The sequence below is a fragment of the Corvus kubaryi genome, unplaced genomic scaffold, assembly GCF_017639235.1.
Source record: "Corvus kubaryi isolate FWS band 111438036 unplaced genomic scaffold, C.kubaryi_AGA036_p1.0 37209, whole genome shotgun sequence".
Taxonomy (NCBI): Eukaryota; Metazoa; Chordata; class Aves; order Passeriformes; family Corvidae; genus Corvus; species Corvus kubaryi.
The window spans coordinates 1,109,884-1,137,334 of record NW_024581060.1 but is presented as its reverse complement, the minus strand read 5'-3'; the positions used below and the strand labels follow the sequence as shown (position 1 = coordinate 1,137,334).

General features: G+C 38.5%; 1 protein-coding gene across 4 annotated transcripts; it reads right to left on the bottom strand.

Moving 5' to 3' along the window:
• Window positions 1-1,408: 1,408 nt before the first annotated feature.
• Window positions 1,409-27,451, bottom strand: HNRNPR (heterogeneous nuclear ribonucleoprotein R). Of its 4 annotated transcripts, none has more exons than XM_042022519.1 (11): window positions 27,344-27,451; window positions 20,972-21,137; window positions 18,568-18,686; window positions 18,037-18,144; window positions 17,379-17,492; window positions 9,326-9,502; window positions 7,266-7,401; window positions 5,968-6,173; window positions 5,120-5,269; window positions 2,916-3,037; window positions 1,409-2,721 (listed from the first exon to the last, which is right to left on the bottom strand). In XM_042022519.1, the coding sequence occupies exons 1-11, from the start codon at window positions 27,416-27,418 to the stop codon at window positions 2,109-2,111; spliced, it is 1,986 nt and encodes a 661-aa protein (XP_041878453.1). In that variant the 5' UTR covers window positions 27,419-27,451; the 3' UTR covers window positions 1,409-2,108. The 4 variants fall into 4 exon arrangements, with proteins under 4 accessions (XP_041878453.1, XP_041878450.1, XP_041878455.1 ...); XM_042022516.1 differs by having other exon boundaries at window positions 20,972-21,140; window positions 27,344-27,450; XM_042022521.1 differs by lacking the exon at window positions 20,972-21,137 and having other exon boundaries at window positions 27,344-27,450.

Below are 27,451 nucleotides of genomic sequence, written 5' to 3'. Positions count from 1 at the left end.
CAGCTAAACTGTGTTAAAACAGAATTACAAACCAGATCCTTATCACAAGCCAAAGCCTGAGGTGTATACCCAGGCAACAGCCCTCTGAGTTCACTGCTCAGGTAAGAAAAAGAGAAGACATTATTTGGCCCCATTAACTTTATGAAGTGGGGGAAAAAACCCCAAACCCCAACATACTAGATACAGATTTTTAAAAAGCACTTTTAATCTACTTATGACCAATTCTATTAATTGGAAGAGCCTGACACGGGCAAACCCATTTCTGAGAAGCAGACAGACATCTTCGATTCAGGTCACAACTCAAACCCTGCAATCCCATTCCAGATCCATAGCAGTGTGGGGAGGCTCATCTTACTGGGTATATTCTGACATAACACACTTGAGACACCAGACAGGAATAGAAGACAAAGGGAGGAGTATGACCACTGAAGTTTAACTTCCTCAATAGTCTGTTTGGAATGCTATAAATCAAGTACGAGCAATGTATTGGATTTGGACATTTAGAGGTCCGGCAATAGTTTTCTTTAGAGAAAGTATAAATCTGTTTGTTTCTCTCTTTTCTTGAGAAGCAAATGTTCTTCATTGGGGTACAGAATGGCTTAGATGCAACATAAGAGTAATGTCATGATTTGCCAGTTAAAATTGACATCTGGGAATGCCCAAGACAAGGGTCAAAGCAACACATAATATAATGTAGCTAGCAATGCCCTCAAAAGATAATGTCTTAAACTTTTTAACAGCCTTTATTATAAGGCAGGAGAATTCTAAGGCAAATTGTTCATCATGGCAGAACATCAAATTAAAATGTCAAGATAGAAATAAGCAGAATCTGGAGAGTATGTTTGTGTTATCCATAGCAAGAAGTTAGTTTAGTGTGCCACAGCACCCAATTTGTAATTTTCATTCCTAGTCAAATATTATTTTAGATTAGACTAAGATGCTTGAGATCAAAATAATTTCCCTGTGTGTTTGTACGCTCAATTATACAGTAAGGCTGGATCCTACCAGAACAGCCTCCACAGGGACTCCACAGGACATCATCAAAGGAACAAAATTAACACCATTGTAGGATCTGCTCCCTTCTCCACAATACATTAGAAGACTAGATTTAGATTAGATCTCTGTGAATGCTTGGATACAATTCAACACTTTTAAATAGGGAAAAAAAAAGTTTCAAAATTAGATGCTGATAAATTATTGAACAGCAATTAAACAGTGAGTGTCTTTTGGGCTGTCTGTAATTTCTCCTAGTTTTCAGTCTGATGTCCACAGTGCTACATGTTGGAAAGCACAGGAAATTTTGCATAAATTTGATCACTCACATAGGCAGTTATACTTTGAAAACAGTATTTTTCACAAGAATTACCAATGAAATAATGTTTTAGGACACAATTGAATTTGAAATAGGTAATGTTTTGAATAGATTTTTAGGTTTTATTGAAATCTTACATGAACAAGAAATTGGAAATACAATCACATCAAGGAACAAATTGCCACGGCTTTGACGTTTTAAGCCAAACAAATTTTGTAGGGCAGATTTTCAAAAAGGTGTGAAGTTATAACAATTTAAAAACACAGTTAACCTACTTCTAGGAATGCAAAACATACAATCATGTTATTTTCAATACAAGAAAACTTAATTTGTTGTAATTTCTTAAAACTACTAAGACAAAGCACTAGCTTTTACTTTTATGTACAGCATACTCCTATGTAGTCTATCCCAAATCCAAAAAAAAAAAAAAAAAAAAAAAAAAAAAAAAAAAAAAAAAAGAAAAGAAACTGTCCAAAACCAGAGGTTCTGCAAAATCATGATTGAACAGTGTGCCATTCCTGCTTTTAAACTGCTAAAATGAAGCCTAAAATGATAAAAGCACTGAAACCCCATATGGAGTTCAGGAATTCTGCAAGCCCAGTAATGTCCAAGTGCATTTATGAAAAAAGAAAACTAAGAGACTCGAGTATATACACAATAGAGTGATTCTTCAGCCCAATACAAATGGCAGCCAATCGCTACTGAAGGATGAAACATTAAGCCAATTTTTTTTTTGAAAGATGTAGAGCTATAGCCAATTCTATGTTTCCAATATTCTCAATCCCTCCTCACTTGTCTACTTCCACTGTTGCCCATAAGTATCCTGATAAAATTCCTGGTTGTCATTATTGTAACCATAGTTACCGGCATAGTCACCACCTTGCTGGAGCGGCTGCTGAGCGATGGGTTGGGAGCCCCAATTCTGCTGGTTGTTGGTCTGACGGCGCTTGGAATCAGGTTGGTTGTACCCATCTGCCTTTCTCTTGCCTCCTACGTTGCCCCCACGGTTGCCCCTGGCTCCACGAGCACCGCGTCCTCTCTGCTGCTGCGCAGGGCCCCCTCTCCCCCCCCTGGCTCCTCTCGGCGGTCCCATGGGTGCCCCCCTCTGTGAGTAGCCAGCTCTACCTCTTGGTGGTGGTGCTCCCCGCCCCCTAGGTGGTGGAGGGGCACCTCTCCCACCCCTTCCTCCTCCTCCTCTTCCTCTTATAGCATAGCCATCATCATAGCCGTAATAGGGATCTTCATAGCCACCACGGTAGTCATGATAGTCATAACCATAGTAATCATCGTAATAATCTTCATAGCCATAGTAATCTGGGGGATAGCCATATCCACCTCTCCCTCCACGGCCTCGGCCTCTAATAGGAGGTGGCATGCGAGGTGGAGGGTAGTAATAATAGTCTTCATACCTAGTAAGAAAAAGAAACACAGAATTATTTATCTCCAAAAGCAACCCAAAATAAAGTATACATTTGCCCTTTGATTAACAATGCACAACACATAGAAAAGTTAAGTCAAGTCATTCAGGTTCTTCTAAACCAGCCCCTGTTTCACAGCACAACTTCACTCTGCAGCATTACCACAGTGCAAGGGTGACACTCACGCAGTGCTCCGAGAGGCCTGTCTGGCAGCCTGACGTTCTTTCCTTTTCTTATCCGGTGGCTTTGCTAACACTATTTCAATTTCTTCGCCTTCTATCTCTTTCCCATTCATTTCATTCATAGCCTGTACAAAAATTAAAAGAAAAATAACTAAATTTTTTTTCCATTCAAAAGGAAACTAAAACTTACTGCAAGAAACCAGAGGGTTGGACTGCTCCAGGCTGAGCTGTGCGATGTGCTTTGCTTTGTGCTACATAAACAGAATGATACACATCACTTTTTCAAGTCCCACTTTATTCACCAGTTACAGGGAAGCAGTATTTTTTTTAAAAATATGTTCTTTATATCGTAAGGTAAAAAAGAGGATTAAAACATATTAAGCATTATTTTTAAAAAGTCAGACATAACACCATCAGTTTTTGTGTTCCTGTATCTCCTAGAAACCTTTCACAAATATGCAAGTTCTCACTACTCATACTGACATAAGCACTCACTGCACTTACAAGCCTGGTAGAACACGTGCACACAAGAGAAAGAATTGTTACATTTGGGTTTTCCAGGTAGCTGAATGTGAGTCAAGTGACTGAGAAAATCAAGTAGTTCTGAGGACACATACTTGAGGAGAAAAAAACCAAAAAAGGTTACTAAAACTTGATGATCTCATCAGGCAAGGTCCAAATCCTCCAGAAAATTAATGTGCAATTTTTTGCTGTCAAAAGCACCCACAAAGAGAACTTAATACAAATAGACAAAGAGTACAATTAAGACTACACCCCCCAATTCCTTACTTGGAGTTACCTGCTTTGCATTAAACATTTTTGATTATTAATATTTGTATTAGTGAAGACATTAGGTGTCTGTACAGCTACATGCCTCAAAAGCATTAGAAATTATGGCAATGTATTTCCAAGAAGGTATGAAAATCAGTAGACACTAGAATCAACGAGCCAGTTTCATGCGTTCCACACATAAATACCGTAACAATCTCATTGAAAGCCAAAACACGCCCATACATAAAAATATTTCACGACGTTCATAAACCAATTTAGTGGCTATGAAGCAGTCACATGGGCTATATGTGGTAGTTTCTAGCTTGAGATGAGCATTAGTGATGCATCTGATCTGTCTTTTTCTCAACTGCTACAAGTTTCCAGTTGCTGAAAGCTAACAGAGCATTTAGTAGGTAGCTGTACTGGGAAAGGGACAGATAGTGTTTACAGACATACTACAGAAAACCACGTCCAGAGGTGTTGCTGACTTACCCTTCGTTTCAACAATTTCTTGTCCTCCCTTGGACATGGTCTAAACTTATCCAAACCAACCTCGGTAAATATGAGTGACACTCATCCTAAAGCCATACTCAAGGGTATTCTAAAACCTAATCTCATGCATAATAAAATCCTAAGAAATTAAATGGCTATAAAATCATTAATAAGATTGAGTACAGAGCCTTTGAACTGTCCATGTAGCCACATACACCACATACAATATATCTGCTTCAAGACTCCCAAATGCAAGAACGTTTCCTACTCTCCTTCTTCCCTCCATGAATCATGGATTTAAAAAACAGAAGGAGTAATTTTTACAGAATTCAATACACTGAAGCACAGACAGCAGATATTAATGACCTTCTCAACAGCTCATGGACACAAAGAGAACTTTGAAGCTTACAATAATGATCTTCAATATTTAAGGAGTCATTGAGAAGAAACCTTAAGTATACGTAGTTAAGAACAGGTAATGCATTAGGGGTTGCCAACACCATTCTCCTCTCCTTCACAAAGCATTTTTTAATTACCTCCCACTTTCTATTTGATTCTTTTGTCACTCCAAAACTACACATGGCCTTTAAATAGGGGTCTTTGAGAGACAACTGATACCTTCTGCCAGTGTTTCCTCAGAAAAATTGTCTAGGTTGATCTTTTTTTTTTTCCTCTTCTCTAGACTCTCCTGCATTGCTCTACACCTCTTTTCCAGTCTACTTGTTAACTTGCTACAGTTTTGTCCTTTCAAGTTTCACATCCTCCTAGCTACTGAAATCATAGGAACAAAATTATTAGCGTTAAAATTCTCACAATGGGAATCTTATTAAATGGGCTCTACAGTTTGTCTTATGGAGGTATTTACTATAAATAAATTTCTTAAAACCATTCATACAAAATAAAGTACTCTCATCAACTTAGCTAGGAAAGGATAGTCAACTTACCTTCACTGCTGCACCTCTGTCCTCAAAATGAACAAAAGCATAATCCTTCAACTTCTTTACTCTTTCCAGCTTTCCAAATTCAGAAAAGGATTTCTCTAGAATTTCTTCTGTCACAGTAGTGGCCAAGTTTCTTACAAATAAAACTTTTACCTGGTGAAAAAATGAGAACAAAGCTGTAATATTTAAAAGTCAAACCTCAAAGAAAACTACCAACTAGTAAGATATTACTTCCTTTTTTGCTGCATTAAGAAATTTGGGTAACTTTACTAATTCTGTATCTGTTGTTTTGGTTTTTTTTTTTAAAAAGTGCCTTGTAGTTACCTGTGTGAAGTTTCTACAACTTCTCTCCTTCCACAGTTCCCTTCCATAACCAGAATATCCAACTTTGATTTCCTGCTTCTGGGATGCTACAAATCCCAGCAAAATTTTAGTGACAGACCTCAAGGACAGCAAAGAGTTACCCCAAATCACTGGGATAAAGTGCACATCATTCCCCATGCTGAACTTCATCTCACTCTGGAAAATAGTTTTACACAATACCTACCTGGTACTGATTATAGCTAAAGCAGAAAATGCACAGCTTGACGTGTCAATCCAGCAGGATAACCCTGCATACTACTAGTTTATATGTTAACAGTGGTTAGTAACAGCACGTTTCCAACGTCTTCCAACGGCAACTCATCTGCAGTGCTCGGACCACACCATTTGCATAGCTTACTGTGAAAATGCCCTCTAATAGATTTTTGTGCCTCAAAACTAGCCTTGCTCAGCTGGAACAAATCTTTGTCACTATGGCATAAAGAAACTCCTCACAAAGCACAAGAGCATCCAGCAAAGTCTTTACTAACCTTTGCCATGACTTCTGGATCAGGTTCCTCTACTGGATCAGCCCATTCCACTGTAACAACATTTCCCCAGACTTTTACTTTCCCACTCATCAGGCGTCGGCGAGCTTGTGCTGCTGACTTGTGATCCTCATATTCCAAGAAGCAGAATCCTCGATTCTTCTTTTTATCATCAGGTTGATGATACAAAATTACATCCACCAAACCCTCTGAAAAACATATCTTTAGTACTGAGCTTCAAAAGGAAAGGAAAAATCTAGAGTCTACTCTAAAATGCCTTCACTTGTGTTTTGTAATTAATTTGAATTTTACACCTGAAAGGGGGTGGGAGCACAAGAAAAGCAAAACAAATAGCAGATATCCATCCAATTTACGCAGAAACAGGTCACCTAGCAAGTGAAGTTGTCCAGACCAAACTTACCTCACAATTAGGCTCTGTAAAACATCAACCTCAGCAACTCACACTGTTTAAGTTTTCTATACTTTTAAAATCATTTTTACATCTTTGAAAGGCAGCCAGCATTAACACATGACCTCTCCCCTGCCCCCTGGGGAACCCAGAAGGAACATCTTCCACATCTCTCCAAAAAGAGGAGAGAGAACTAAATGAATATTCACCTTCTGTTTTCACCACTTCCCTGAAGTACTTATAAATAGCAACCCTAAAAAATAAGCAGGAGGTTAAAGCTCTCCTACAGGAACAAGAGCAAGTGACTCAATCTCTTATCTAAGGCAGAAGCGCCCTTTCAGTGATGAGCTGACTTCTCTTCTTCCTACTTGCTGCACATACTGGAGAATGCTGAAAAACTGGGACAAAAATTAGTCTGTCATTAACTATTGCTGTAATAATATTCCCTCTAAACCAATTCAGTATTCCCTCCTCCCCTTCACTGCTCAGGAATACATTTGTTTCAGGCTCCCCAAAAAACTTCATGTTGACAGCAGAACGTCCTGTAGATCCAGTAACAAACACAGAGCCTTCAACAGAAAGCTAGATCAGGTAACAGAACTGGGACCTATTGTTTTTTTCTGAGTTCATTTGTGCTGTTTTTTCTGAGTCCCTTTGAGCTGTTTCCATCTCTAATTGTAAAGTTACATCATCATTCATTTAACAATCACTAAAACAAACACAAGTCCCTTTAGAGTCCACCTTAAGATATAATACATATGTAAAATTTCTAACAAAATCAAATTTGGAATACAACTTGAAAATAGTTTAAATGATACCTGAACACATCCATCAAACAACTAGACCCACAAAACAGAGACTGAATGGTATTCTGGGACTCATTAAGTCTTACCTGTGACTTTACCAAACTCTTCCAATATGTTTTCCTTAGTTTTGTTCTTTGGAATTGACCCAACAAATAACCTGTTGTTTGCCACGGAGATGCATACTCCAAGGTGCTTTCCAGGACGGATTTCATAGTTGTCACACTGAAAAAACAAAGCCATTGATTTGCTTTATGCACAATACTATGCAAAAAAATATCCCCAAATCATAAAATCAGGTATTTTCTTCATCATGTACTACTTTTATACATAGCACGTTTAATTGGCATTGCAAGAGAATTCCTAGAACAGCTGTTTTTGTGTTGGCATTCACTTGGAAGAACAGTGCCAAGCTTAGGATTTCCACAAACTTCAGAAGCCCTGTTGAATGGAAAGCTACAAAAAAACTGCAGTAAAAGGAACAACATGGGACGTACACAAATTGCATGGCATAAATTTATTCACCTACTGTTTATCTCAGACTTGAAAGATCTTTCTAGCAACTGGTTACTGGTTCCTCTGCTGTCAGTCAACTGCTGCAGCTGTTATCAGTAAGCAAATACATGGCATTAAAGATACTGTGAGTTCTTCCTCTTTCCTTGGACAGCTTTGAACACTGAGAAGGTTTGCCGAGACAATCAACAGTCTAAATCAGTCTGTGACCTGGCTTCTACCCCATCCCCAACAGCAGGCATGTTTTTGACTTTGTACATGATAAGATTAAAAAATTTTACTGTCAAGATTTAAAACTTCCATTAAAAAAAAAATTTAGCCCACTGCTTCATGCCTGCACCCACAGTTGGATTACTCTGAACACCAAGACTCCCAATAGGTCTTTAAAGGTACAAGAATTCAGCCTTTAAAAAAAAAATTCAAGATAGACAGTTTTGGGGGATTTTTTGTCAGAATTTTCAAACACAGCAGAAGAGAATGGATGTTTCATCATCAGCCAGCTTCTGAAAATCTCATGCAATTCTTTAAAAGCAGGTTTTTAGCCATTCTAACCCTAGCTGAGACATAGCCCTACAAATGACAGCAATACCTTCAGGAATACTCTTCATATTCCAGAAGAACTAGAAAAATGTTAAGGTACCACAGACTATCAAACAAGATCACCTCAAGGAAGACAAAAGCATTTCAGAATTTTGTTTCACATACTAAAGTGATTCCTAACACAGTAAAACTTTTTGTTCTGGTGCCATGAACTTATTAACCTTAATCTGCTTTTCACATTGTATCTTATGCAAAGCCATTTTGCTTACAATTAATCCCATTCCCACTGGTGCCCTGCAAACACAAGGAGAAGGCCCACATGGTTTTAACCGCTTTTAAGTTTTTCCAGGTTTCAGGTTTCCCTGCCCCCACCAACTTAACTAAGGTGTTCAGATTTTACCCCTCCTCCTCATCCCTCATTCAGGATCACCTGAATTCCACTAAGGCAAGTGAGATTAGACATTTCACCTGTTTTGGTTCAAAGTACACACAGTATTTCACAGCCACATCCAAAATCTTTGGAGAGAACACCCTGATCTACCCAATTCTACATCTTCCTCTCAGGGAGAGGCAAGGCCACTATCAGACTACTGTCTCTCCCTTTAACCCTCTAAGGATTGCTCCGCGTCCCTTCCCAAACTGCCTAGGTGCATGCATGTCAGCTTTCAAGCAGTGAGCAGACTGCATGACTGCCACTGGAAAGAACAAAAGGCCACTGTAAACAACCAAAGGAACTAATTTAGAGACCTCCTCCATGGCAGCAGCAGCTAAACAAGGCATCTCCAATTAGCTCTTCAGAGCAGAAAGGGTGATGAAACTTAAAACACACTGAAGCTTAAAAAATGTATTTTCCAGCTGGAATCAAGTAGGCTCCTAACAATCACCTAAGTACTCTGACAGGCTGCAGTAAGGTACAGCAGATAAAAGTCTTCTAAGGTAAGTATCTGTACTTACTAGATGAAATCAGGAGGCAATTTTTAAGAAAGTAAAATTTTGAGCCTGTCAATAGATGCTTTAAAGACTTCATTATTTAAGAAATTACCAACATGTTGGCTGTTTACTTCATCTTGACCTGTCTGGAAGTAAGTTAACTCACCAGTTTGACTGCTTCTTGTGCTGCATCTTTACTACAAAAGGTAATGAAAGCGTAACCTCTGTTTTGACCAGAAAGAGGATCCATCATGAGACGCAGATCCCAAATTGGACCAGCTTTCTCAAAGAGTGGTACCAATTCATCTTCATAAAGGTCTCGGGGAATTTTACCAACAAAAACCTAAAAAGGAAGAGGACACCTGAAATAAAGCTTTTTCAGAAATACAAGCTTCTTTTTAATGCTTGAAAATTCCTAGGAAAGGAAGAACAATGCAGATAAACCAGCAGAGCAGAAACATTGCACTCATCACTGCAGCCTTCACAGCAGCCAATGTTATTGTATGTCCCAAGTCTTCTAACCCTCCTGCCGTTTGTACAAGGCTTTACACACAGAAAACCTGGGTTTGTTATTTATATTGAAGAGGTTGTGAATTTCCCCTGCTGAAGAGATAAATGGTTCTTACCTGGTTTTAATTTTGGCAGTTAAACACTAAGACCTTACAGACTATCTAGTTGGGTATCATATGTTAAAGCAGGCCAAGCACTTCCTTGCTGTTGCAGTATTTTCAATTCACTCTGTAAATTAATCCTCCTTAGAAAGCTACAGAGATGGAAAAATAATTTAATAATAATAATTTCCTTTTAATTGCTTGATGTACATTTTCCACTTTTAATATATACTGTAGTCTTGTTTCTCATATGTATTTGTTGCAGCTTCCACCAACTGAATGTTTAGTATTTATTTAAGCAAACCTGTGAGTTCTTGTGGTTTTGTTCCTTACAATTAACTTGGGATAATTTTTGTTAAGGAGTTAATCTCTTTAGCTGAGGTCTCACTAGAAAGATTCCCCCCCAGTTGTTTAATCACTGTAGCTCTCCTCTGAATTCTCAAAACCTCTTCCATGTTAATACAAACAAAACATTCCAAACACCCATTAAAATCAAAATACATTTATTTTAACTTCAAACATTTTTTGTAGTAAAAAAAGCCATAAGTCAACGCTTTCTTTCTCAGTAACGCCTTGCCATAATTGCATCTCGCACTGAAGGCATAGCAGAATTTCAGAACTAAGGACATTCAGCATGCCCATGTAGGCACCAATATAACAAACCCATGAGGAGAATATGACTAATCTGAAAAACACGGAACAAGGTAGAACTTCTGGATGTTTCATGTTATGCAGATATTCCTGAAATTCAGTTTCCAGAACATTTCTAAAAAGCTTAGCCTCTCAGTTAACTGTGACTGTTGACTGAACATTACTTATTGGGGAGAAAAGAAAGGAACTAATTTTATCACACTAACTGAAAGTTTAATGGCAGAGCCAAAAGATTTTCCCCGCTATCTCCCTAGAAAGCTTAAGGTATTCCTCTAGATAGGTACTTACATTGTCATTACTTCTAGAACACTTAATTCTAACTCATTTGCAGCTTTTAAAGACAAAACCTGATACCATCAGGGAAACACACAAGAACTACAACTTGCTCCTAAGTCAGTGAAACTGTCAACTGAACTTGCTACAAACTCCAACTGGTTTTAAAAAGTCCACATCAAATTCTTTGGTTCAGATGCAGCTGTTTCCAGCACAAACCAAAGGCGACTCACCAAACCAGAACATTTAAGGAAAAGAAAAAAATCTTAATCCAAATACAAAGTCCATTTTGTCAGCAAGTTACCAAAAAATTACCATCCTGAAAGCTTCTGTGTTCTACTTTCTCTGCAGCCTCTTTGGCTCACTCTCTACAAACTTTTAGACCTGGCAATTTCACAAGACTGTGACTACAGTTCAGTTCAGGAAATACACTCTAGAAGCTAGTATGAGAAACAGAATTAAGGATTTAACTTGGAAGATATTCACATCTGACCTACATCCTATAGTAACTTCCATTTATAAAGTAAGAACTAGGTAACTGTGGGAGAAATTCACATGTAGGGGAATTTGCTTTGAGCCTATATACTTAGTATGTACAAGAACTACAAGAACAATACTAAACACTAGGTGAACATCTTCCATGGGTCAGAAGAAACATCTGCAATAGGTTTTTTTTTTTAGATACGTTGATAGCTTGATTAAAGTTCTGAAATACCAAAGAATGCGGTATCAGATGTCTTGTTTCATTTTTCACTTCTACATGAGTACTGTGGAAAAACTCTGGAAACAGGCATTATTAACGAAACAATAAAAGAGATCTTGCCTCAGAAGGATGCAATTGCATTTTTTCTGGGTTCTTCTTGTCATCACTGACCATTAGACTGACTTTTTCCAGTTTTGCTTCCTAAAGGACTTGTACAAAGTACTCCATTTTACTTCTTCTTTATTACCATTTTAGAAGACTGAAGTTTTCTTAGTTAAGGCTTTTTGTAATTAATTTCAGTTTCCTGAACAATTTTACAAAGCATTACTGAGGGGCGCAATCCACTACTGCACTCCAGATGATGTGTCCTTCAGTTATTTCAACAACTGAGCCTCTGCTGTTGTCAATGCAAGCTAACAGAAGTGTACTGCAGTGTTCAACAAATTCTTTCAACAGTCCTCTTCATATACTTTGCAGTCAATTTTTCCTAAATATCAGATTTAACTGCTATTTAACATAGGCTGCACAACTGCTTCATCTTACCCAAATCTACAAGTCTTCCTTTAAAAGAAAAATAACAGAAGTGGACAAAATCCTAGCACAGTGCACAAACCTTTGGACCTCCCATTCCTGCAGTACAGAAGCGACATTCCATTTGTTTACTAAAATCAGCTTGGTCCACTTCAACTCCTGAATTTAGTACACCACTGCTTCTACGTTAGTTCTCAGAGTACCAAATTCTTCCCATTCTGTTTATTGTGGATAAAGCAGTTTAAATCGCCCCAACACTTCTAGTAACATTTTCCAGACTGCAGGTTAGCCTTACGACCCTCACTTGATTTTTTTGTTACAAATTCTGACCCTGCATCCACACAGAGCAAACATAATACCAACTTATTGTTCACAGAGCTAAAATTCTGGACTTGATAATGACATTCAAAGATGTTTACCACATACTTACCCAGTAAATCTCAGCTCTGAAAAGGACATATGGGAACTCCTCCATTTTGTATAGTCTACACTCTTACACAGATAGCTAAGCTTAAACATCATCTTAGCAATTATGGGCAAATAATCTATTTACAGAATTTTCAAAATTTTAGTTCACATCACTGAAAAATACTGAAACAGAAGTCTCTCAAAACTTTAGGAGTAGAACATACTTTATCTGGATACCCCTCAATAAAACTGAAACCAACCCATCACTCACGACAGATGACTGTTAGCTGCATGTACTAAACATGTCTTCATGTTAGCTGCACTGTGATAATTTTGACAAGTACTTTCCCCTGTTCCTATTGTTGTGGGGTAAAGGGCCGGCATTTCAGTTACCACTGAAGCCTCCTGTTCTTCAAATCAGGTCTTAAACAGTATTATATTTGCTTACACCAAAAGGTGAAGGAGGGAAATCAAGTACCACATTGGTCACCTCCCTCATTTCTGGTGTAACTAGTCTGCTCAGGCCGTATGTATGTTGGGGGGGAGGGAGCTTCCCTCCTCTAAATGAAAAAGACAAAAATTTCATGTATACATATATACACACACACATATATATTTATATACACACATATAGACATAAATATAAATCACGGCAGTTTGGCTGGACACTAGGAAGAATTTTTTCAAAGAAGGGGTGAATATACATTGGAACAAGCTGCCCAGGGAGGTGCTGGAGTCACCATCCCTGGAGGTGTTTAAGGAAAGACTAGACATGGCATTCAGTCCCATGGTCTAGTTGACAAGGTGGTGTTCAGTCACAGATTAGACTTGATCTCAGAGGTCTTTTCCAACCTTAATTATTCAGTGATTCTGTGAAATAAGGATCCTTCAATTTTCCTGAATTTAACAACTAAAAGCTCCTCAGTTGGTAGACTGAAGATCAGGAGTGAAAAATACTGTATTTCAAACTGCTTTGCAAATATAGCTCAACCTCATTAAATAATTAAATATTCCCCATAAACAGACAGCGTTTACCACTTGGTATTATTCAAGTGAAACACAGAATGCTTGTCTTGCTTGCATGGAAACTTCATCATACCTGACTAGTAGTACACTTACAACCAAATTTCCTTTTTTCCTTATACACTTAAAGTCCTCCTTGCTGTCACTGAATTTAATGAAGCACTTGTAACACTGTCTTTTATTATGACTGCACTTAATTTCAAAAGTTACTGAAATGGTTCTGTAGATGTTATCTATGCATCCTCCAATGCTGCTGAAGAACTGATTTATTTACACCACAGTAAGACTACTTTACGTAGTTTTGTATAAAAAATTTAAGAATACAAAAGAATTCTTTTTTCAGCATTGCTCGCATATACACTTTAGTGAAATGATTGTTCTGATTTTGGCTGAAATAGAGGTAATTTTTCCTCAGTAGCTAGTACAGGGCTGTGTTTTAGAGTCAGTAGGACAATAATGCTGATGACGTGCTGATGTTTTGATTGTTGCTGAGTAGTGTGTACCCTAAGTCAAGGACTTTTCTGGGGTCTCATGCTCTGCCAGTGAGGAAGTGCACAAAAAGCTGGGAGGAAACATGGTGGGACAGCTGACTCAAACTGGCCAGAGGGATATTCCACACCACAGATCATGCCCCATACGGAAATTGGGGGAGCTACTCAGAAGTGGGGGCCACTTGCAGCTCAGGGACAGCCTGGGCATCAGTCAGCAGATAGTGAGCAACTGTGCTGTGAATCACTTGTTTTTCTTGGGTTTTCTTCTCTCTCTTTTCCTTTATTACTATTATATTTTACTTTGTTTTGACTATTAACTGTTATTATCTCAACTCATGACTTCTACTTTTTTCTTTTTCTGATTCTTCTCCCCATCCCACAGGGCTGAGGGGGAGTGAGCAAGCAGCTGTGTGATGCTTGGTTGCCAGCTGGGGTTAAACCATGACTATGACAAACCTTAGTTACCATAGAGCACACAGACCTAAGGAGAGCTTGAGAAGGTACACGCATCAGTTATTACCTTTCAGTTCAAGGATTCATTCTAATTATTTACCACCAGCACTAAATTAATTTTCCTTCATGGAACATGAACATTCCCTTTAGAAATCATCCTTACTGTGATGCCTCTAACCATCTTCTAGACAATAAACGCAAGAGCTTCAGCATCTCAAAGAATGCAAAACTTATCTATAAACTGAAAGACAGTAAGGAGATTGACTGTTTTCTCAAACCTAGTCTGGTGGTTTATAGAAAAATCTCCAAAAGAACTCCTCTATCAGACATGCAGCAGTGTGACAGAGTATTCAAAGTGTTGAGCATGTATTACAAAACAATCTGCTAGGGACTAAAACCTTGAAGAATAGGTAAGTGAAGAAATACACAGTTCAAGCATTTTCATAACCAAACCTAAGTTTGCTCACAGCTTGCTAGGAAGATGCACAGGTTCAATCATAATCTTCAATTTCCAAATATGCCTACAGCCTAGACTTGGTCCTTTGGAAGGAAAAAAATTTTTTTTTAAAAAGTCTTTGAAACTCTTCCAACTATCTTTTAACTTTAAAAAGAACAGCAGGTTTAACATGAGGTAAGAAAAAGCAGAGAAACTTTAAGCAGAACAAAGGAGCACTGCACAAGCCTCTCAGGATAAGCAGTTCTCAGTGTGTACAGATGCAAATGACCGAGTGTAATGAAAGAAGGAAACACCCAAACAACTGCTTTTATTCTCATCAATAAACACCCCAAAAAGTAAATAAACACCCCAAAAAGTAAGTATTGACATCACAGGACCTCACTATAAGCAAAACGCCTTACAGTGAAGCAACAAGTCCTTCTGCAAAAGGAATACTCAATATTATATAACAAATCCTATTGCCATTATTTTCTTCTTTAAAACCTTCTGCACAGCTGTAACTTTGTTTTTATTACAGAATCACATTCCAAAAAAGTCCCACTGCTCTTAAAGCTCATCCACTTTAAAAAAATACATGGGACTGCTTCATCCACCTAATCCTTTCAGCCAAGTGTTCACTGTGCCAGTCTGTTAATGCTCAACATGCTGACCACCGAGAACACAATTTATTAATACTTCAGCTTTATTGCACAATGTAGCTTTAGCTTTCAAGATGTTCACCTACATCCTGAGACCTACAGCTACAATTAACATGCAATGAATTCCACTTTATGTTTTAAAAATTAGTTGGTGTACAAATACTTACCGTAGAAACACCTGATGCACCTTACAGGGAAAGAAGTCTACCTAGTATGCATCTTCAAATCAGTAACAGTAACTGGGTATTCTCAAGAACTGAATGTTTGCCATTACTGTCACATGACCGACAGCTCTGCATCAACATATCTGAGCTGACACAAGCTACAAGCACTTCAGTATTATTTAAATAAGTTTCAGATACAAAGAATGCACTGTCCCAATCCAAAGGAATACTTTTAAAAATTTGTTTTATCCATAACACTGGAAAAGGGGCATATACACCACTATGTAACTGGAAGTGTTGGAAACGAACGAGAAGTGGTCTTCAAAAGCTTAAGAAAAAAAAAAGAGGAAACAAAAAACAAAACCCCACCCACCTCACTGTGCCCACAATGATCTCATCACTTATGCGCAAACATGCTCTACCTAACACAAAATCCTAGGATCCTGTTTAAAATTATCGCTACGCCTCAGAGCTCAACAGCAGGAGCTAAAGTCTACATTTCATAAAGCATACACCAGTTTCAGCAACATGTTCAGCATCTCAGGCTGTCAAACCAAACAGCCTGTCTAAGTCAGTAATCAGTCCTTAAATCCAACAAAATGCCAGCAATACATTCATTTGGTAGAAATATCATTTCTAGAACTAGCTGGCTAGAGTCTGCTATAGCTTCTAATGCTGATTCAAGGCAGAAGTACTTCTATTAAGGGAGTTTCCACAAGTTGCTTGTTCTAGCTTCAGGAAACTTAAAAATATAAAAACATATTCTTCATCGTATGAAAGTGCAGCTAAATTTATGGCTTTCCGGTGAATTCCTAAAGAGACAAACCATCACTGGACAATATACTTAAGAGCAGTAGTCAAAGACTTTCAGTCATGAGAGTAGGTCACTGTAGGAAGGGACCTACAGTGATCAGCCAGTCCAACGGCCTGTCCACTTCAGGGCTGACCAAAAGCTAAATCATGTTATTAAACGTACTGTCCAAATGCTCCTAAACCCTGACAGACCTGGGGCACCCACCAGCTCTCTAGGAAGCCTGTTCAATGTCTGACCACCCTCTCAAGTAAAGAGATGCTTCCTTAAGTCAGTGAGACATGGTGCAACTAAGTAACACTTTATACATCACATAATCACCCCGGCAACACCACTAAGTTGGCAAACAACCTCTAAGTCACCTTTCTAAATGCAGAAATGAAAAAAAAAAAAAAAACCCAACAAAAATCTGAAGCTACATGGCCTCTTTTCAGTGTAGTAGTTGTGATAGTTTCATTATCAGTCCATGCAATCATCAAGGATTTTTTCATATAGATTGAAACAAAAGCAAATAAACAAAACCTTAATTACTACCAATCTCAGCTGTCCTCTTCAAAACTTTTATGTGAGTACCTTTATACAACACCCAAGTCTTTTGTATTTTTAGCACATTATATGAAACAAAGCTAGTGTTGCTTAAATTTCATTTCTTGCAAATAGTCAAATTCCTCAAAGTAACATGTTTACCTACTCATGCATCCATAGTCACTTTTCAAGCGATGGACTATAAATTTTAGGGTGAACCATGAAGTCTGATGATTTAATTTTAAGAAACTTTGCACAGCCTTTCTTAGTATATTCCACCTCTTTTTTCTCCACTTTAACCTATCTTCCTGTCTTTTGCAGAATACTGAGGAGTAAGAAAGACTGATTAAAACACACATAGAAGAATATTTTCCTCTACAATACATTAAATTTGTAATATAGTTTATTTTCAAGTATTTCTTATTTATGAGTTTGCATAAGCATACAAAGCAATTATCAGCTTAGTCCGCATATACCAACCTCAGTTCCAATGCCAGGCTGAACACCAGAATATACAGTATCTGGAGGAGGACCCCCATATTTCCTCTGTCCTGTAGTTACATCCAAAGTGTAACCAGTCCGCTCTAGCAAAGCCTGAAAAAAAAACAAAAAAACAAAAAAACAAAACGTCAGACTACTTGCAAGGGAGAGGGCAGTGGGTTAAAATATACAGAACAAAAAAAGCATTCCAAGATAAGCATTTTTTTATCTGCTCCTTGCCATACTTGATAAGGTGTATATGAAGAGACAGAATCTACAAAAACCCCTATTGTTTTGTGGGTTTAAAAAGCTATCATAAACAGCAATATTTGTTTTATATTACAAGGTCACTGGAAAGAACTTGTTTGTCTTTTCCCTTATTTTCCATTCTGTATGTCCAGAAGAAGTCCAGAACACCGGACCACTAAGACAATTCTTAAACAGATACCAATGTTTTTATAGAGCTTAAATTTTGGCAACTGTGTGATCAGAAAGAGCTGCATTCCTAACAACCCTTGTCTTTAGAATCTCTATCATGCATACATTTCTTTAAAGCCAAGTGTGAATATACTTATCCAGGGGATATTGATACTTTTTAAGTTCATATTCAGTCTACGTACAAGTAATATACCAGCTAGTACAGAAAAACCAGTGTTACCTTAATCTTTGCTTCATCTGGTCCCTTCGTTGATTCCTGTACTTTGCTGCCTTGTTTCTCTCTTTGCCTGTAGGTCTTCATAACTCCACATAAAAATGCACTTTTGTTCTGTAGATACAATTTACAAAATAATTCAATTGTGTATATGACAAGCCCTGGGAACCCACTGAATCTTACACTTCATACCACGAAGTCACTACTTCAAGTCAATGCAATAAATCAAATGTCAAAAGAATCCTTCAGGAAAATACAATAATTAATTGAACAAACTTGTCAGATTGAGAAAGTCATCAGATTCCAAACAGCATTTTAACCTATTTTCTCAATTGCACGCATTTTTATTATCTGGGAGCTTTTGCTTTGTGCTCAAATACCTACATATTTAAGGAAATTTTTAAAAGACTTGTTATTTGGGTTTGAAATACAAGAATACAGCAACATCAATGAATTTCTAAGTAACAACTCTCCTGCCAGTAGTGCCAGAACACTATTTATACTTATGTGCTCACGCCCCTGGAGCTCTCACCTTACCTGTACATGCGACAGGTCACTTTCTTTAAACTGCTGTAATACAGAGAGGGCTCCTTCTTCATTAAATTCCCTAAGAGCATCAATTGCTCTTTCATCAAGATCGACATAAGCTACCAACCCTAAAAGTTAAAGATAAAGAAGTTACAGATTTCTATTGAATTTCATACAAACTAAGAACTATGCAGTTTGCTTTTAAAGTCAAAAAGTTACATTCCATAGCAACAGAATTATACATTTAATTATATATTCCTACACAAGTATATGAAAGAATATGAGTACAATGAAAAAGTTAAATTAAAATGTATATACCTAAACACTAACTGATGTGCAAGATTATAGCCCATGTGTAACAATTTTCTAGCGTTCAGGAATGCAATCTGCTGCATAAAAGCAGTATTACACACCAGGGTCTGAAACAATGAACTCTGGCTCACTTTTAATAATTTGAATTTTGTTTGTTTATCCCTCATTTTAAGTTCCACACTTCCTTTACTTGAGTTGAGCTGTTCTAGAGTAAACTGACAGGTGAACATTACAGGTATCCTATTGCATGGGAAAAAGGAGCTACCCAACTGATGATCAAACACCTAGGAAGCTCTACTGCACAAAATATTAGGAAGCAACAATGATTTGTTCACTCTTTCCTCCAGCTTCAAAAAAGCAGGAGTCAGTGGACTTCATGAATATCTTAAACAATGTTTGGAGTTTTTTAACTCATTTTGTTGCTCTATGCAGTTCCAAGAGCCAGAATTCAAAAAGCTATTATTTTGAGTCCTGCTATGTACCCAAAAAAGCTAATGTTAGTTTTACAGGCACAGACTCCCCCAAGAAACATTGGACCAGTTCTGAAGCATTTTCTTTTTAAGGATCTTTACAAGTTATTTTTTTCCTTTTGTAGTGCACTTGCATCAGTTGTGGAGTCAGACATATAGACTGAGATTTACACTTCTAAAATCATACATCCAAATTTAGGACAAATACCAAAAACTCCACACACTTTGCAACAGCTTGACCTCCAAAATACACAGATTATTTCACTGCTACTTGATTTTGAAAATGCACAGTAGTGCCAAGCCCAAGGACTACATTTCAGAAGTGATCCTGCATATTGGAAGGGACCTGTATCTTTCATGGAAGACTTCAGCAGATAAAAAAAATTGCTAAACTCAACCCCAAATTTGGCTCAAGTGTCCAAAAGTAGTTTGCTTCAACTAACAAACCCCTGCACAATGCAAAAAACTTCAGTGGCATTAATGAAGTGTGAATAAATCTTTTCAGGTTACTCATGCAGTGGAATTATACTTGGTAGTCAGATTCTGGGCTGAAAAGCTTTAAAATTCCTTAAGAACTCCTTACAACACAACCTAACTGCAACACATGTTAGAACCCCACGAGTTCCTCTGCCCAGGTATTTATTTACACCTTCTCTCAGACCATCAAGTGCACGTCATCATGACCCACGGTTGAAAAGTGCTTCTCTAAAGCCAATAAAAGCTGGTAAAGGCTTGAAGAAAGCTCACTGTGAATGACTTCCAAAAGACATCACCCACATGAGCCAGTTTCACACTGAGGCTTGATAAGGTATTGGTTTTGAACTGCCTTCATTTGATCAGTGTAATTTTAACTCTTTTCAGCAAAAACTGTCATCTTGCCACCCAGGTATTCAAGATCAGCACATAAAGCAGTTCTACTGCTTCTTGTAAATCTGTTCACGGAACACACTCTAAAAAGGAAAAGAAAGCCTCTGTCTATAGGATAAAATAGGGTGGTTATAAAAACAAAATAGGAAAACCTCTGTATATAAAGAAACCTCTTTACAAGTTGCAGAGACTGCTTGCTACCAGCAAGGTATTACTCGAGTTGCTAGATAGCTTAGTCCTCAACTTTGTTAGTGTCAGGCTGAACACTTCAGTGTAATAACCAACATGGATTAAACTGTCCACTCGGAACTAGAGAGAACAAAAAATCCACAGGCAGACTCAATTCAAATGTAGTCCCAGGCAAGACAAGCTAGTTGCTTCCCTCACTAAGTCACCTATGCAGCCTTTGAGTGTTTTAGAACCACTGTGACAGTGACAGTAGAAACATAAAAGCAAAATGATGATTTGGATTGAAGAAAAAAAAAAGTACAGTTTAGTATGTGAAAACATACATCTTCATTTGACGTCTAAGAAACTAGTGCTCTGTGCCCTAAAGCAACTAAGATATCACATACAACTCCAAGGATGTGTCAAGTAATTAGTCAATGTCAAACCCAATTTGCCTTTAGGGAAATCAAAGTAGCAAAACATTCAGAGCTACACAGATCAAAAACAATGAATTTTTAAATCTTAATCTATAAAAATTTGAAAATGGTATGTCCTCACTTTCATAACCAATCAGAAACAAGAAATGCATATTATACCTGTCTGAAATATTTCATCAAGTCTCTCTGCCACCTTCTGTGGGAGGCCTGCCTCTATCAGTGTCTTGTAGTGTTCTGTGTGAGTTACACTGGAAGTATCCATTGGTTCTTCCTCTTCTTTTAACTGTACCGCATTACCATTCACCTGATTAGCCATTTTATTATGCTGCTGGAAAAAATTCAGGAGCTATATTACAATAAGCCAGAAATAACTAGTTTGTAGGACAATGCAAGATTTATCTAAACTAATTTGTATACATGCTGCAAAATCACCTGTATCAAGTTTTATTTAATACTTTTTGGATGCAGCTGATCTAAGTTTCAAAAGAAAGTACAACCCTTAAAATTGTGGAAAATGTACATGGAAGAATTTACATAACTTTTAAAAAATTTACTTCATGTACATAACAATATCTAAACTTCATCTACTGATTGTCATTAACTGGTTACCATAGCAGCTAGAATGTACGGGGACACGGTAGTAATATCCTTCAGCAAAGACTCAGAAGATCTAGTGTTATTTCCATTTCCCATTCTGCTACTTTTAAAACAATCATTTAAAATGTAGTGAACACATAACCCTGCAGGGTAGCTTAAGGTATAAAAATGTTAATACTTGTTTCTTGTTAATACTTATTTCCACTTTCTTGGCTTGTTGCCATGTCTTCCTTCAAACCCAACATGCTGCACAAGACTAGCCACATGCTTTCTCACGACGCTGTCAGAACTCGAGGACAGAAAGAGAAAAATCGCACTTTGATGCACATTGTCATTTGAAGCTGCAACACAACAGTTTCCATGCTTTCAGTTTCCCTCAAATAGGAGCTGTACAAATCACAGCTACTATTTCAATAATATATACCTTACTGGTTTAAAAGGAAGCCATGACTGCAGCATCTTCAGTTCTTGTATTAAAAAATCTACTTGCTTTCAGAATTAACAAGCTGATGTGCACTGAAAAATGCACAACTATCTTCTCAGACAATTCCTGTGGGCTTTGCCCAATTCATTAAAGACTGTTTCAATTTCTCAATTAGCCAGCCAGCTAATATTTAGTGCTTTCAAATAAAAAGGCTGACAAGAGACAATTCAACTACCCAGCAGAGAACATTAAGGATGATCAGCTGTTAGGTTCAGAAACGAAACAAGCCTCAGGCTTTAAATGATAGGGCAGAAGTCGATGAGCAGCAGTGAAATGATAACCAGGTAGACAGTGCAGCATGGTTGAAGCAACGCAATTAAGTACTGGAATACAGGGATGAAGATGATTCAAGAAGAGGTTTTCTAAAAAATGCTAAGGCCTCAAGCTATTTACTACGCTGCAAAACAAGTCTCCAAGCATAAGCACACCTCTAACAGTCCTTTGTACACCCAGCCCTTCCAGACTACAGCTCATGAACTGGCTGGAAGATATCCTGTCCTATGAAGACTGAAAGCTAGAGCAAGGGAAGGAAAAAACCCAATCATTTTTCTTCAGACAGACATGATTTTACTAAAGGTGTTGTATTTTGACGGGCAATTTTAGAGAGATGTAAAGCAGCCTCACACTGTTTCTCAGATGCCACTTCTTTAAGCCATTAGCGTGGAAAAGAAAGGAAGTTTCCCGTAGCTACACAGCGCATATATATATATATATATATACACACACACACACACACATTCTGTTACTTGACAAAGAGAAATTACTTTCTAACCAATTCATTTTACTTAAAAGCAACTACAACCTAATTACAGAAGGGAAAAAAAAAAAAAAAGCTACCTGAAGCTACAATAATGCTTACCAACCCTTACAGGTATTAACTATCAAAACACTAATGAACATCAATTTTCTGTAGGTTACAAATATCACAGAAAGCAAAACTCAGCTACGTGTCTGCTTGCCAGATAGCCTCGGCAAGATCTCAAATTTGAAACAGTGCAGGGCAGAGGGGGCTTAATTACACGGAAAATGCTTTGCTCAACCCCTCTTCTCAAAAACTCACAAGCTGAGACACTTAAAAAAAAAAATAAAGAGGAGGGCATTTTTGATTTCACCTTTCTACTGCCTTATATAATAACTTCATTACACATATACTGTCTTCTCTGTACACACACACACACAAAAAAAAGCCAAACAAACCACAACTGAGAGGCTACAGCAACACATAAATACAGAAAATTTACTTGGTGCAATTACTAGGACCTTCTGAACTACAAGGGTTTATGGCGACAATCAAGGACAGTTTTTTGTTAATCCAGAGTAGCTTCCAAGTGTCACATACCCAAAAGTTTTAACACTTTTTTCAGTGTTGCCTATAACTGAACAAAAGGTTGATAAGCTATGCTTTGCCCAGACAGAAACACCTCCCCTAGAGTACAGTGACTCAAACTTCTGACAGGCAAGATTCACAGCACGAAAAGATACCAGCCTTCACCACAAGCATACACCAGTGTGGGGAGCAATATCTAACCCCTACGAATCAGATTACTACACAGCATCACAGCTCAAATGCTGTTTTAAGTAGGCTTTTAGGCAATTTAAATTAATACTCAGCTTTGTAATTCATGAGCTGTATGGTTTATTTTTGCTTAAGAATTAGTAGCTTCATAAAGAACTAAAGTCAAATGCAATGCATGTTCAGTTTGGGTGTTCAAATTTTAGCTACTTCCTGTCACACAAACTTAATTTAAAAGGTTTTCCTAAAGAAATATACCGTAGAAAATTCTGAAGTGACACAGATGCCAAAATATTCAGGTACCAAGAGCATCCAGAAGACATACATTTCTTTTCACAGTTATAGCAACAGATCCTCTAATGGCTTATTCAGTTTGGCCTGAAATCTGAGATTAAATTGACTTTTCTTCCTCAGAAATCACCAACAAGCAAAAATGCATCTCTTACAATACTGAATCTTCACTCTGAGTTCAGCAGAGATATGTGGGTGAAAATCATAGCTGAAAAAGACTATTTAGCTCTCCCTCTAGGTAACATCAGCTAGTTGTAGCTAACGAGAAAAATATTTTTAACTAAATTTTATCTAGTAAGTAAAACACACAATGATTACTTTAACATTTTTATTCTGCTCTAAAAAATATTAAAAGCATGTTAAAGAGGAGTGATGTCTCTGTTTGCATGCACAGTGTGTCCATGTGACTCAGCCTATGACAGACCAGGCCACGCAGAAGAGCACCCGCATACACTCAGTTTTTCATCTGCATTAAGTTAGATATTAAAGTATCTAGAAAAGAGGGAGACTGGTTGAATTGGAAAGACTTCAAGGGTGGATTATAAGTAAAGAATTATGTATATAAGTACACATGGGATACGTATTTGCTTTTAAAACATGCAGAAATGGATGAATTTAAAACAGTGTACACAAAACCATGCTTACCAAATGAGCAGAAGTAATAAATAGACATCGGGGACAATTTTACCTAGGCAAGAAGAATTCTCACTGGCACCCAAGGCGTTACCTAGCCTCACCAACTGTGCATACGGGGAAGGGTCTTGTTTCAAGTTTCACACTGTTGTTGCAAACAGTGCTTTTCTGAAGACCATAAGTACTTCATGATATAAAACATGTTTTTAGCTGTTCACTATCTTTCATCCAAAATTCCTGCATCTCGAGAGTAATTTACAAAATTACTAGTCCCTTTTTTAAGCTCTCATATGAGAAGTAGGAAGTTAAAACTACAGGTGCTTCCAGTGTTTTGTAATGCAAACGGCTCATTTAGTTATTTTTCTGGAAAACAAAGAATTAACAGAGATCTGATCCTGACAGTGTATGGCATCTTGAAAAGAGATACCTGATCACAGCCTCAATCTGACAATCACTGGTTAAACAGCCATGATGCTACTATTCCCTTTATCTTATACCATGACTCTAACAGAGGTTGCCACCTACAGACTATCTAAGTATAACTCCATCCAATTAATTATAAATTCAGTCTAGTTAACTCAAAACATGCTTAGGAACAGCTTAAATGAGAAGGAACAAAAAATATCTGGCAAAAGGAGAATATCTAAACCTACCATAACCAACTTCACAGTGATTATACACCAATACTGTTTTTGGGCTCCTGCTGAAAACTTAGTTTCATGCAGGAATGGAACTTGTTTAGCTCAGGTGCACAGGAAACCAATTAATGCATACATAAAAACTCTGCACCAAAGTAATTCCACTTGCTTATGTTACTACTCCTAACCAATATATTATCTGTGTCAAGCAGTTAAGTTAAACTATGTTAAAAATAACACTGAAGGAAGTTTGGGGGGCATTTGTTTGTTTTTGTTATTTTAGTTGACCACAAGAAAATACGTGCAGTCCCTACAGTTATGCCTCACACTGCAAGAGGGTTCTTGTCAAGCCAGGAAGATAAACATACAAGTGGGGAGAAGATAAGAATTCACATTTAAAGACTGAAATGAGGTTTTATTAAAACTTTACTTGTTCAGAAACATTTCTGTACATGAAGGCATGTACAAAAGGGCAGGCCCTTTATTCTGTAGATGAAGGCATTATAGTAATTTCTTTTGTACCATAGCTTATTCAATCACAGAAAGTACATTTTAATAGCTTGATTATGATATGCTAAACTTAACTACGATATGCTAAGTATTTCCTAGCACGAATTACAAGAAACCTTATATTGAAGCCATCACAACCTGAAGACCTTTAAGCAGTAGCCAGGATTTCTCGCTACCTGTAAGCCAAAATGCAGCTAGCACCCTCACCTCTCCAGCTCAGCCTTGCTCACTCCACAGCCCCTTAAGAAATAAAACTCTGAGAATCTCCAGTATGATGCTAAGCAAGGGACCAGCACAGCCCACAGAAAAACAAACTCTGCTTCAGTACCCACACAACTATGATTGGGAGATGACTTTAACACAGCAGGTTAGCAACGTGCCCATCAGTGCCATTAAAAAACAACGACTGCACCAATAGCTCCTACGTTTTGCTAACCTAAACCATAAAGTATGGCCATGCTCACTTCTCACTGGAGTTGGCAAATCATACCTCATCTGGTTGTCTGGGTTGTACTAAACACCACTCCTGATACTCCAGTTCCAAGCAACACTTCAACAAAAATGAGCTTTGTTCTCAAGAATTTATCCTCAAAGAATTTTGCAGATGTCTGTCTAACAAAGCAGGGAGTATTCGGGTTTTTGATTGAACTAGGAACTTGAGTGTTAACAGGAGACTCAAGTATTATTTCAATAGTGTTCACCTAGACAGAAAAACTAGAGGTAAGGACACGTAATGCTTGTGGGGAATACAATTTCAAGGATGCAAAATTATCAAGCAGATACTGCTTGTTCACAAACACTACATTTTGCATAGGTTACAAAAAGTTTACACCGCGAGATGCAAAATTCTGGTTAGATTACTTTTACAAGAAAAAAAAAAAAAACAACAACAAAAAACTGTGTTAAAGTGTAGTCTCAAAGGAAAAAAGCAACCAATCAAAAAACCCAAGCACCAGCTTCATGAGCATTAATGTCCTTTGCAGCACGAAGTGCCGGTGGGATCCTTTAGAGCCATAAATATGGGAAAGGGAACCCAACACACTGTTTCAAAAAGAGTAGTCCAGCACAGCTTATGTACTTAAGTAGCATATTCAAATACTGACAGGTAACAAGGCTGCTCAGACCGAGTAAATAAAGTCTTATTTTTAAAGTATATGCAATAATGATGCATTTAAGCAAAACTCTTCAAGACTTAGTAGAGGCTTTTGACAAGAGTTAATTTAAGAAAAACTAAGTCTTAACAACAAAACCCTAGATAGTTTCTCCTTTAAGTACTTGACAAGCGTCATTCTCACAATGGAAGTACGAAGCGCAGACCCGAGCGCTACGGGTGGGTGCAGCTGTCCCTCCCGGCTCTACCGCATTATGCGCTACCTAAGATCTAAGGGCGCGCTGCGACAGCGACGCATTTGCTGCTGAGAGCGTTCTTCTGTGCCCGCGGGCGGAGCGGACCGGGCACAGCCTCAGCCACCGGGGCTGGTGCGGCTTTAAAGAGCCCGGAGGGACCGAGCAGGGACCGACCCGACCCACAGCACGGGAAAGGCGCGTACCGGCCGCCCGTCACATGCAACCCTGATCCGCACGGCTGGGCGGAGCAGGCTGCCCCCCCACCCCCACCCGCCGGGCCCGCCCCCAGCCCCTCCCCAGCACGACTCCCGCGCCCGCGCCCGCCCGCTTAGCCCGCGGAGCGGCCCTGCAATGGCCCCCGCCCCGCTCTGCTCCGCCGCGCCAGCGCCCCGGGCCTGTCCCCGCCCGCGCCGGGCCTACCCGCAGCCCGCGCTTCCCGTCCCCTCGCGGGGCCCATGCAGGAGGGCTCGGCGCGGCCGCGGAGCGCCCCCGCCCCGTGGGGCGACCCCAGCACTCACCGGAGCGGGGCCGACGCGGCGCAGCTCGGGCCCAAGCAGCGACGGCAAATGGCGCGCGCTCCTCCTTCTCCTCATGGACGGCGGCGCGACCCCGGCAGCACGCGGGGT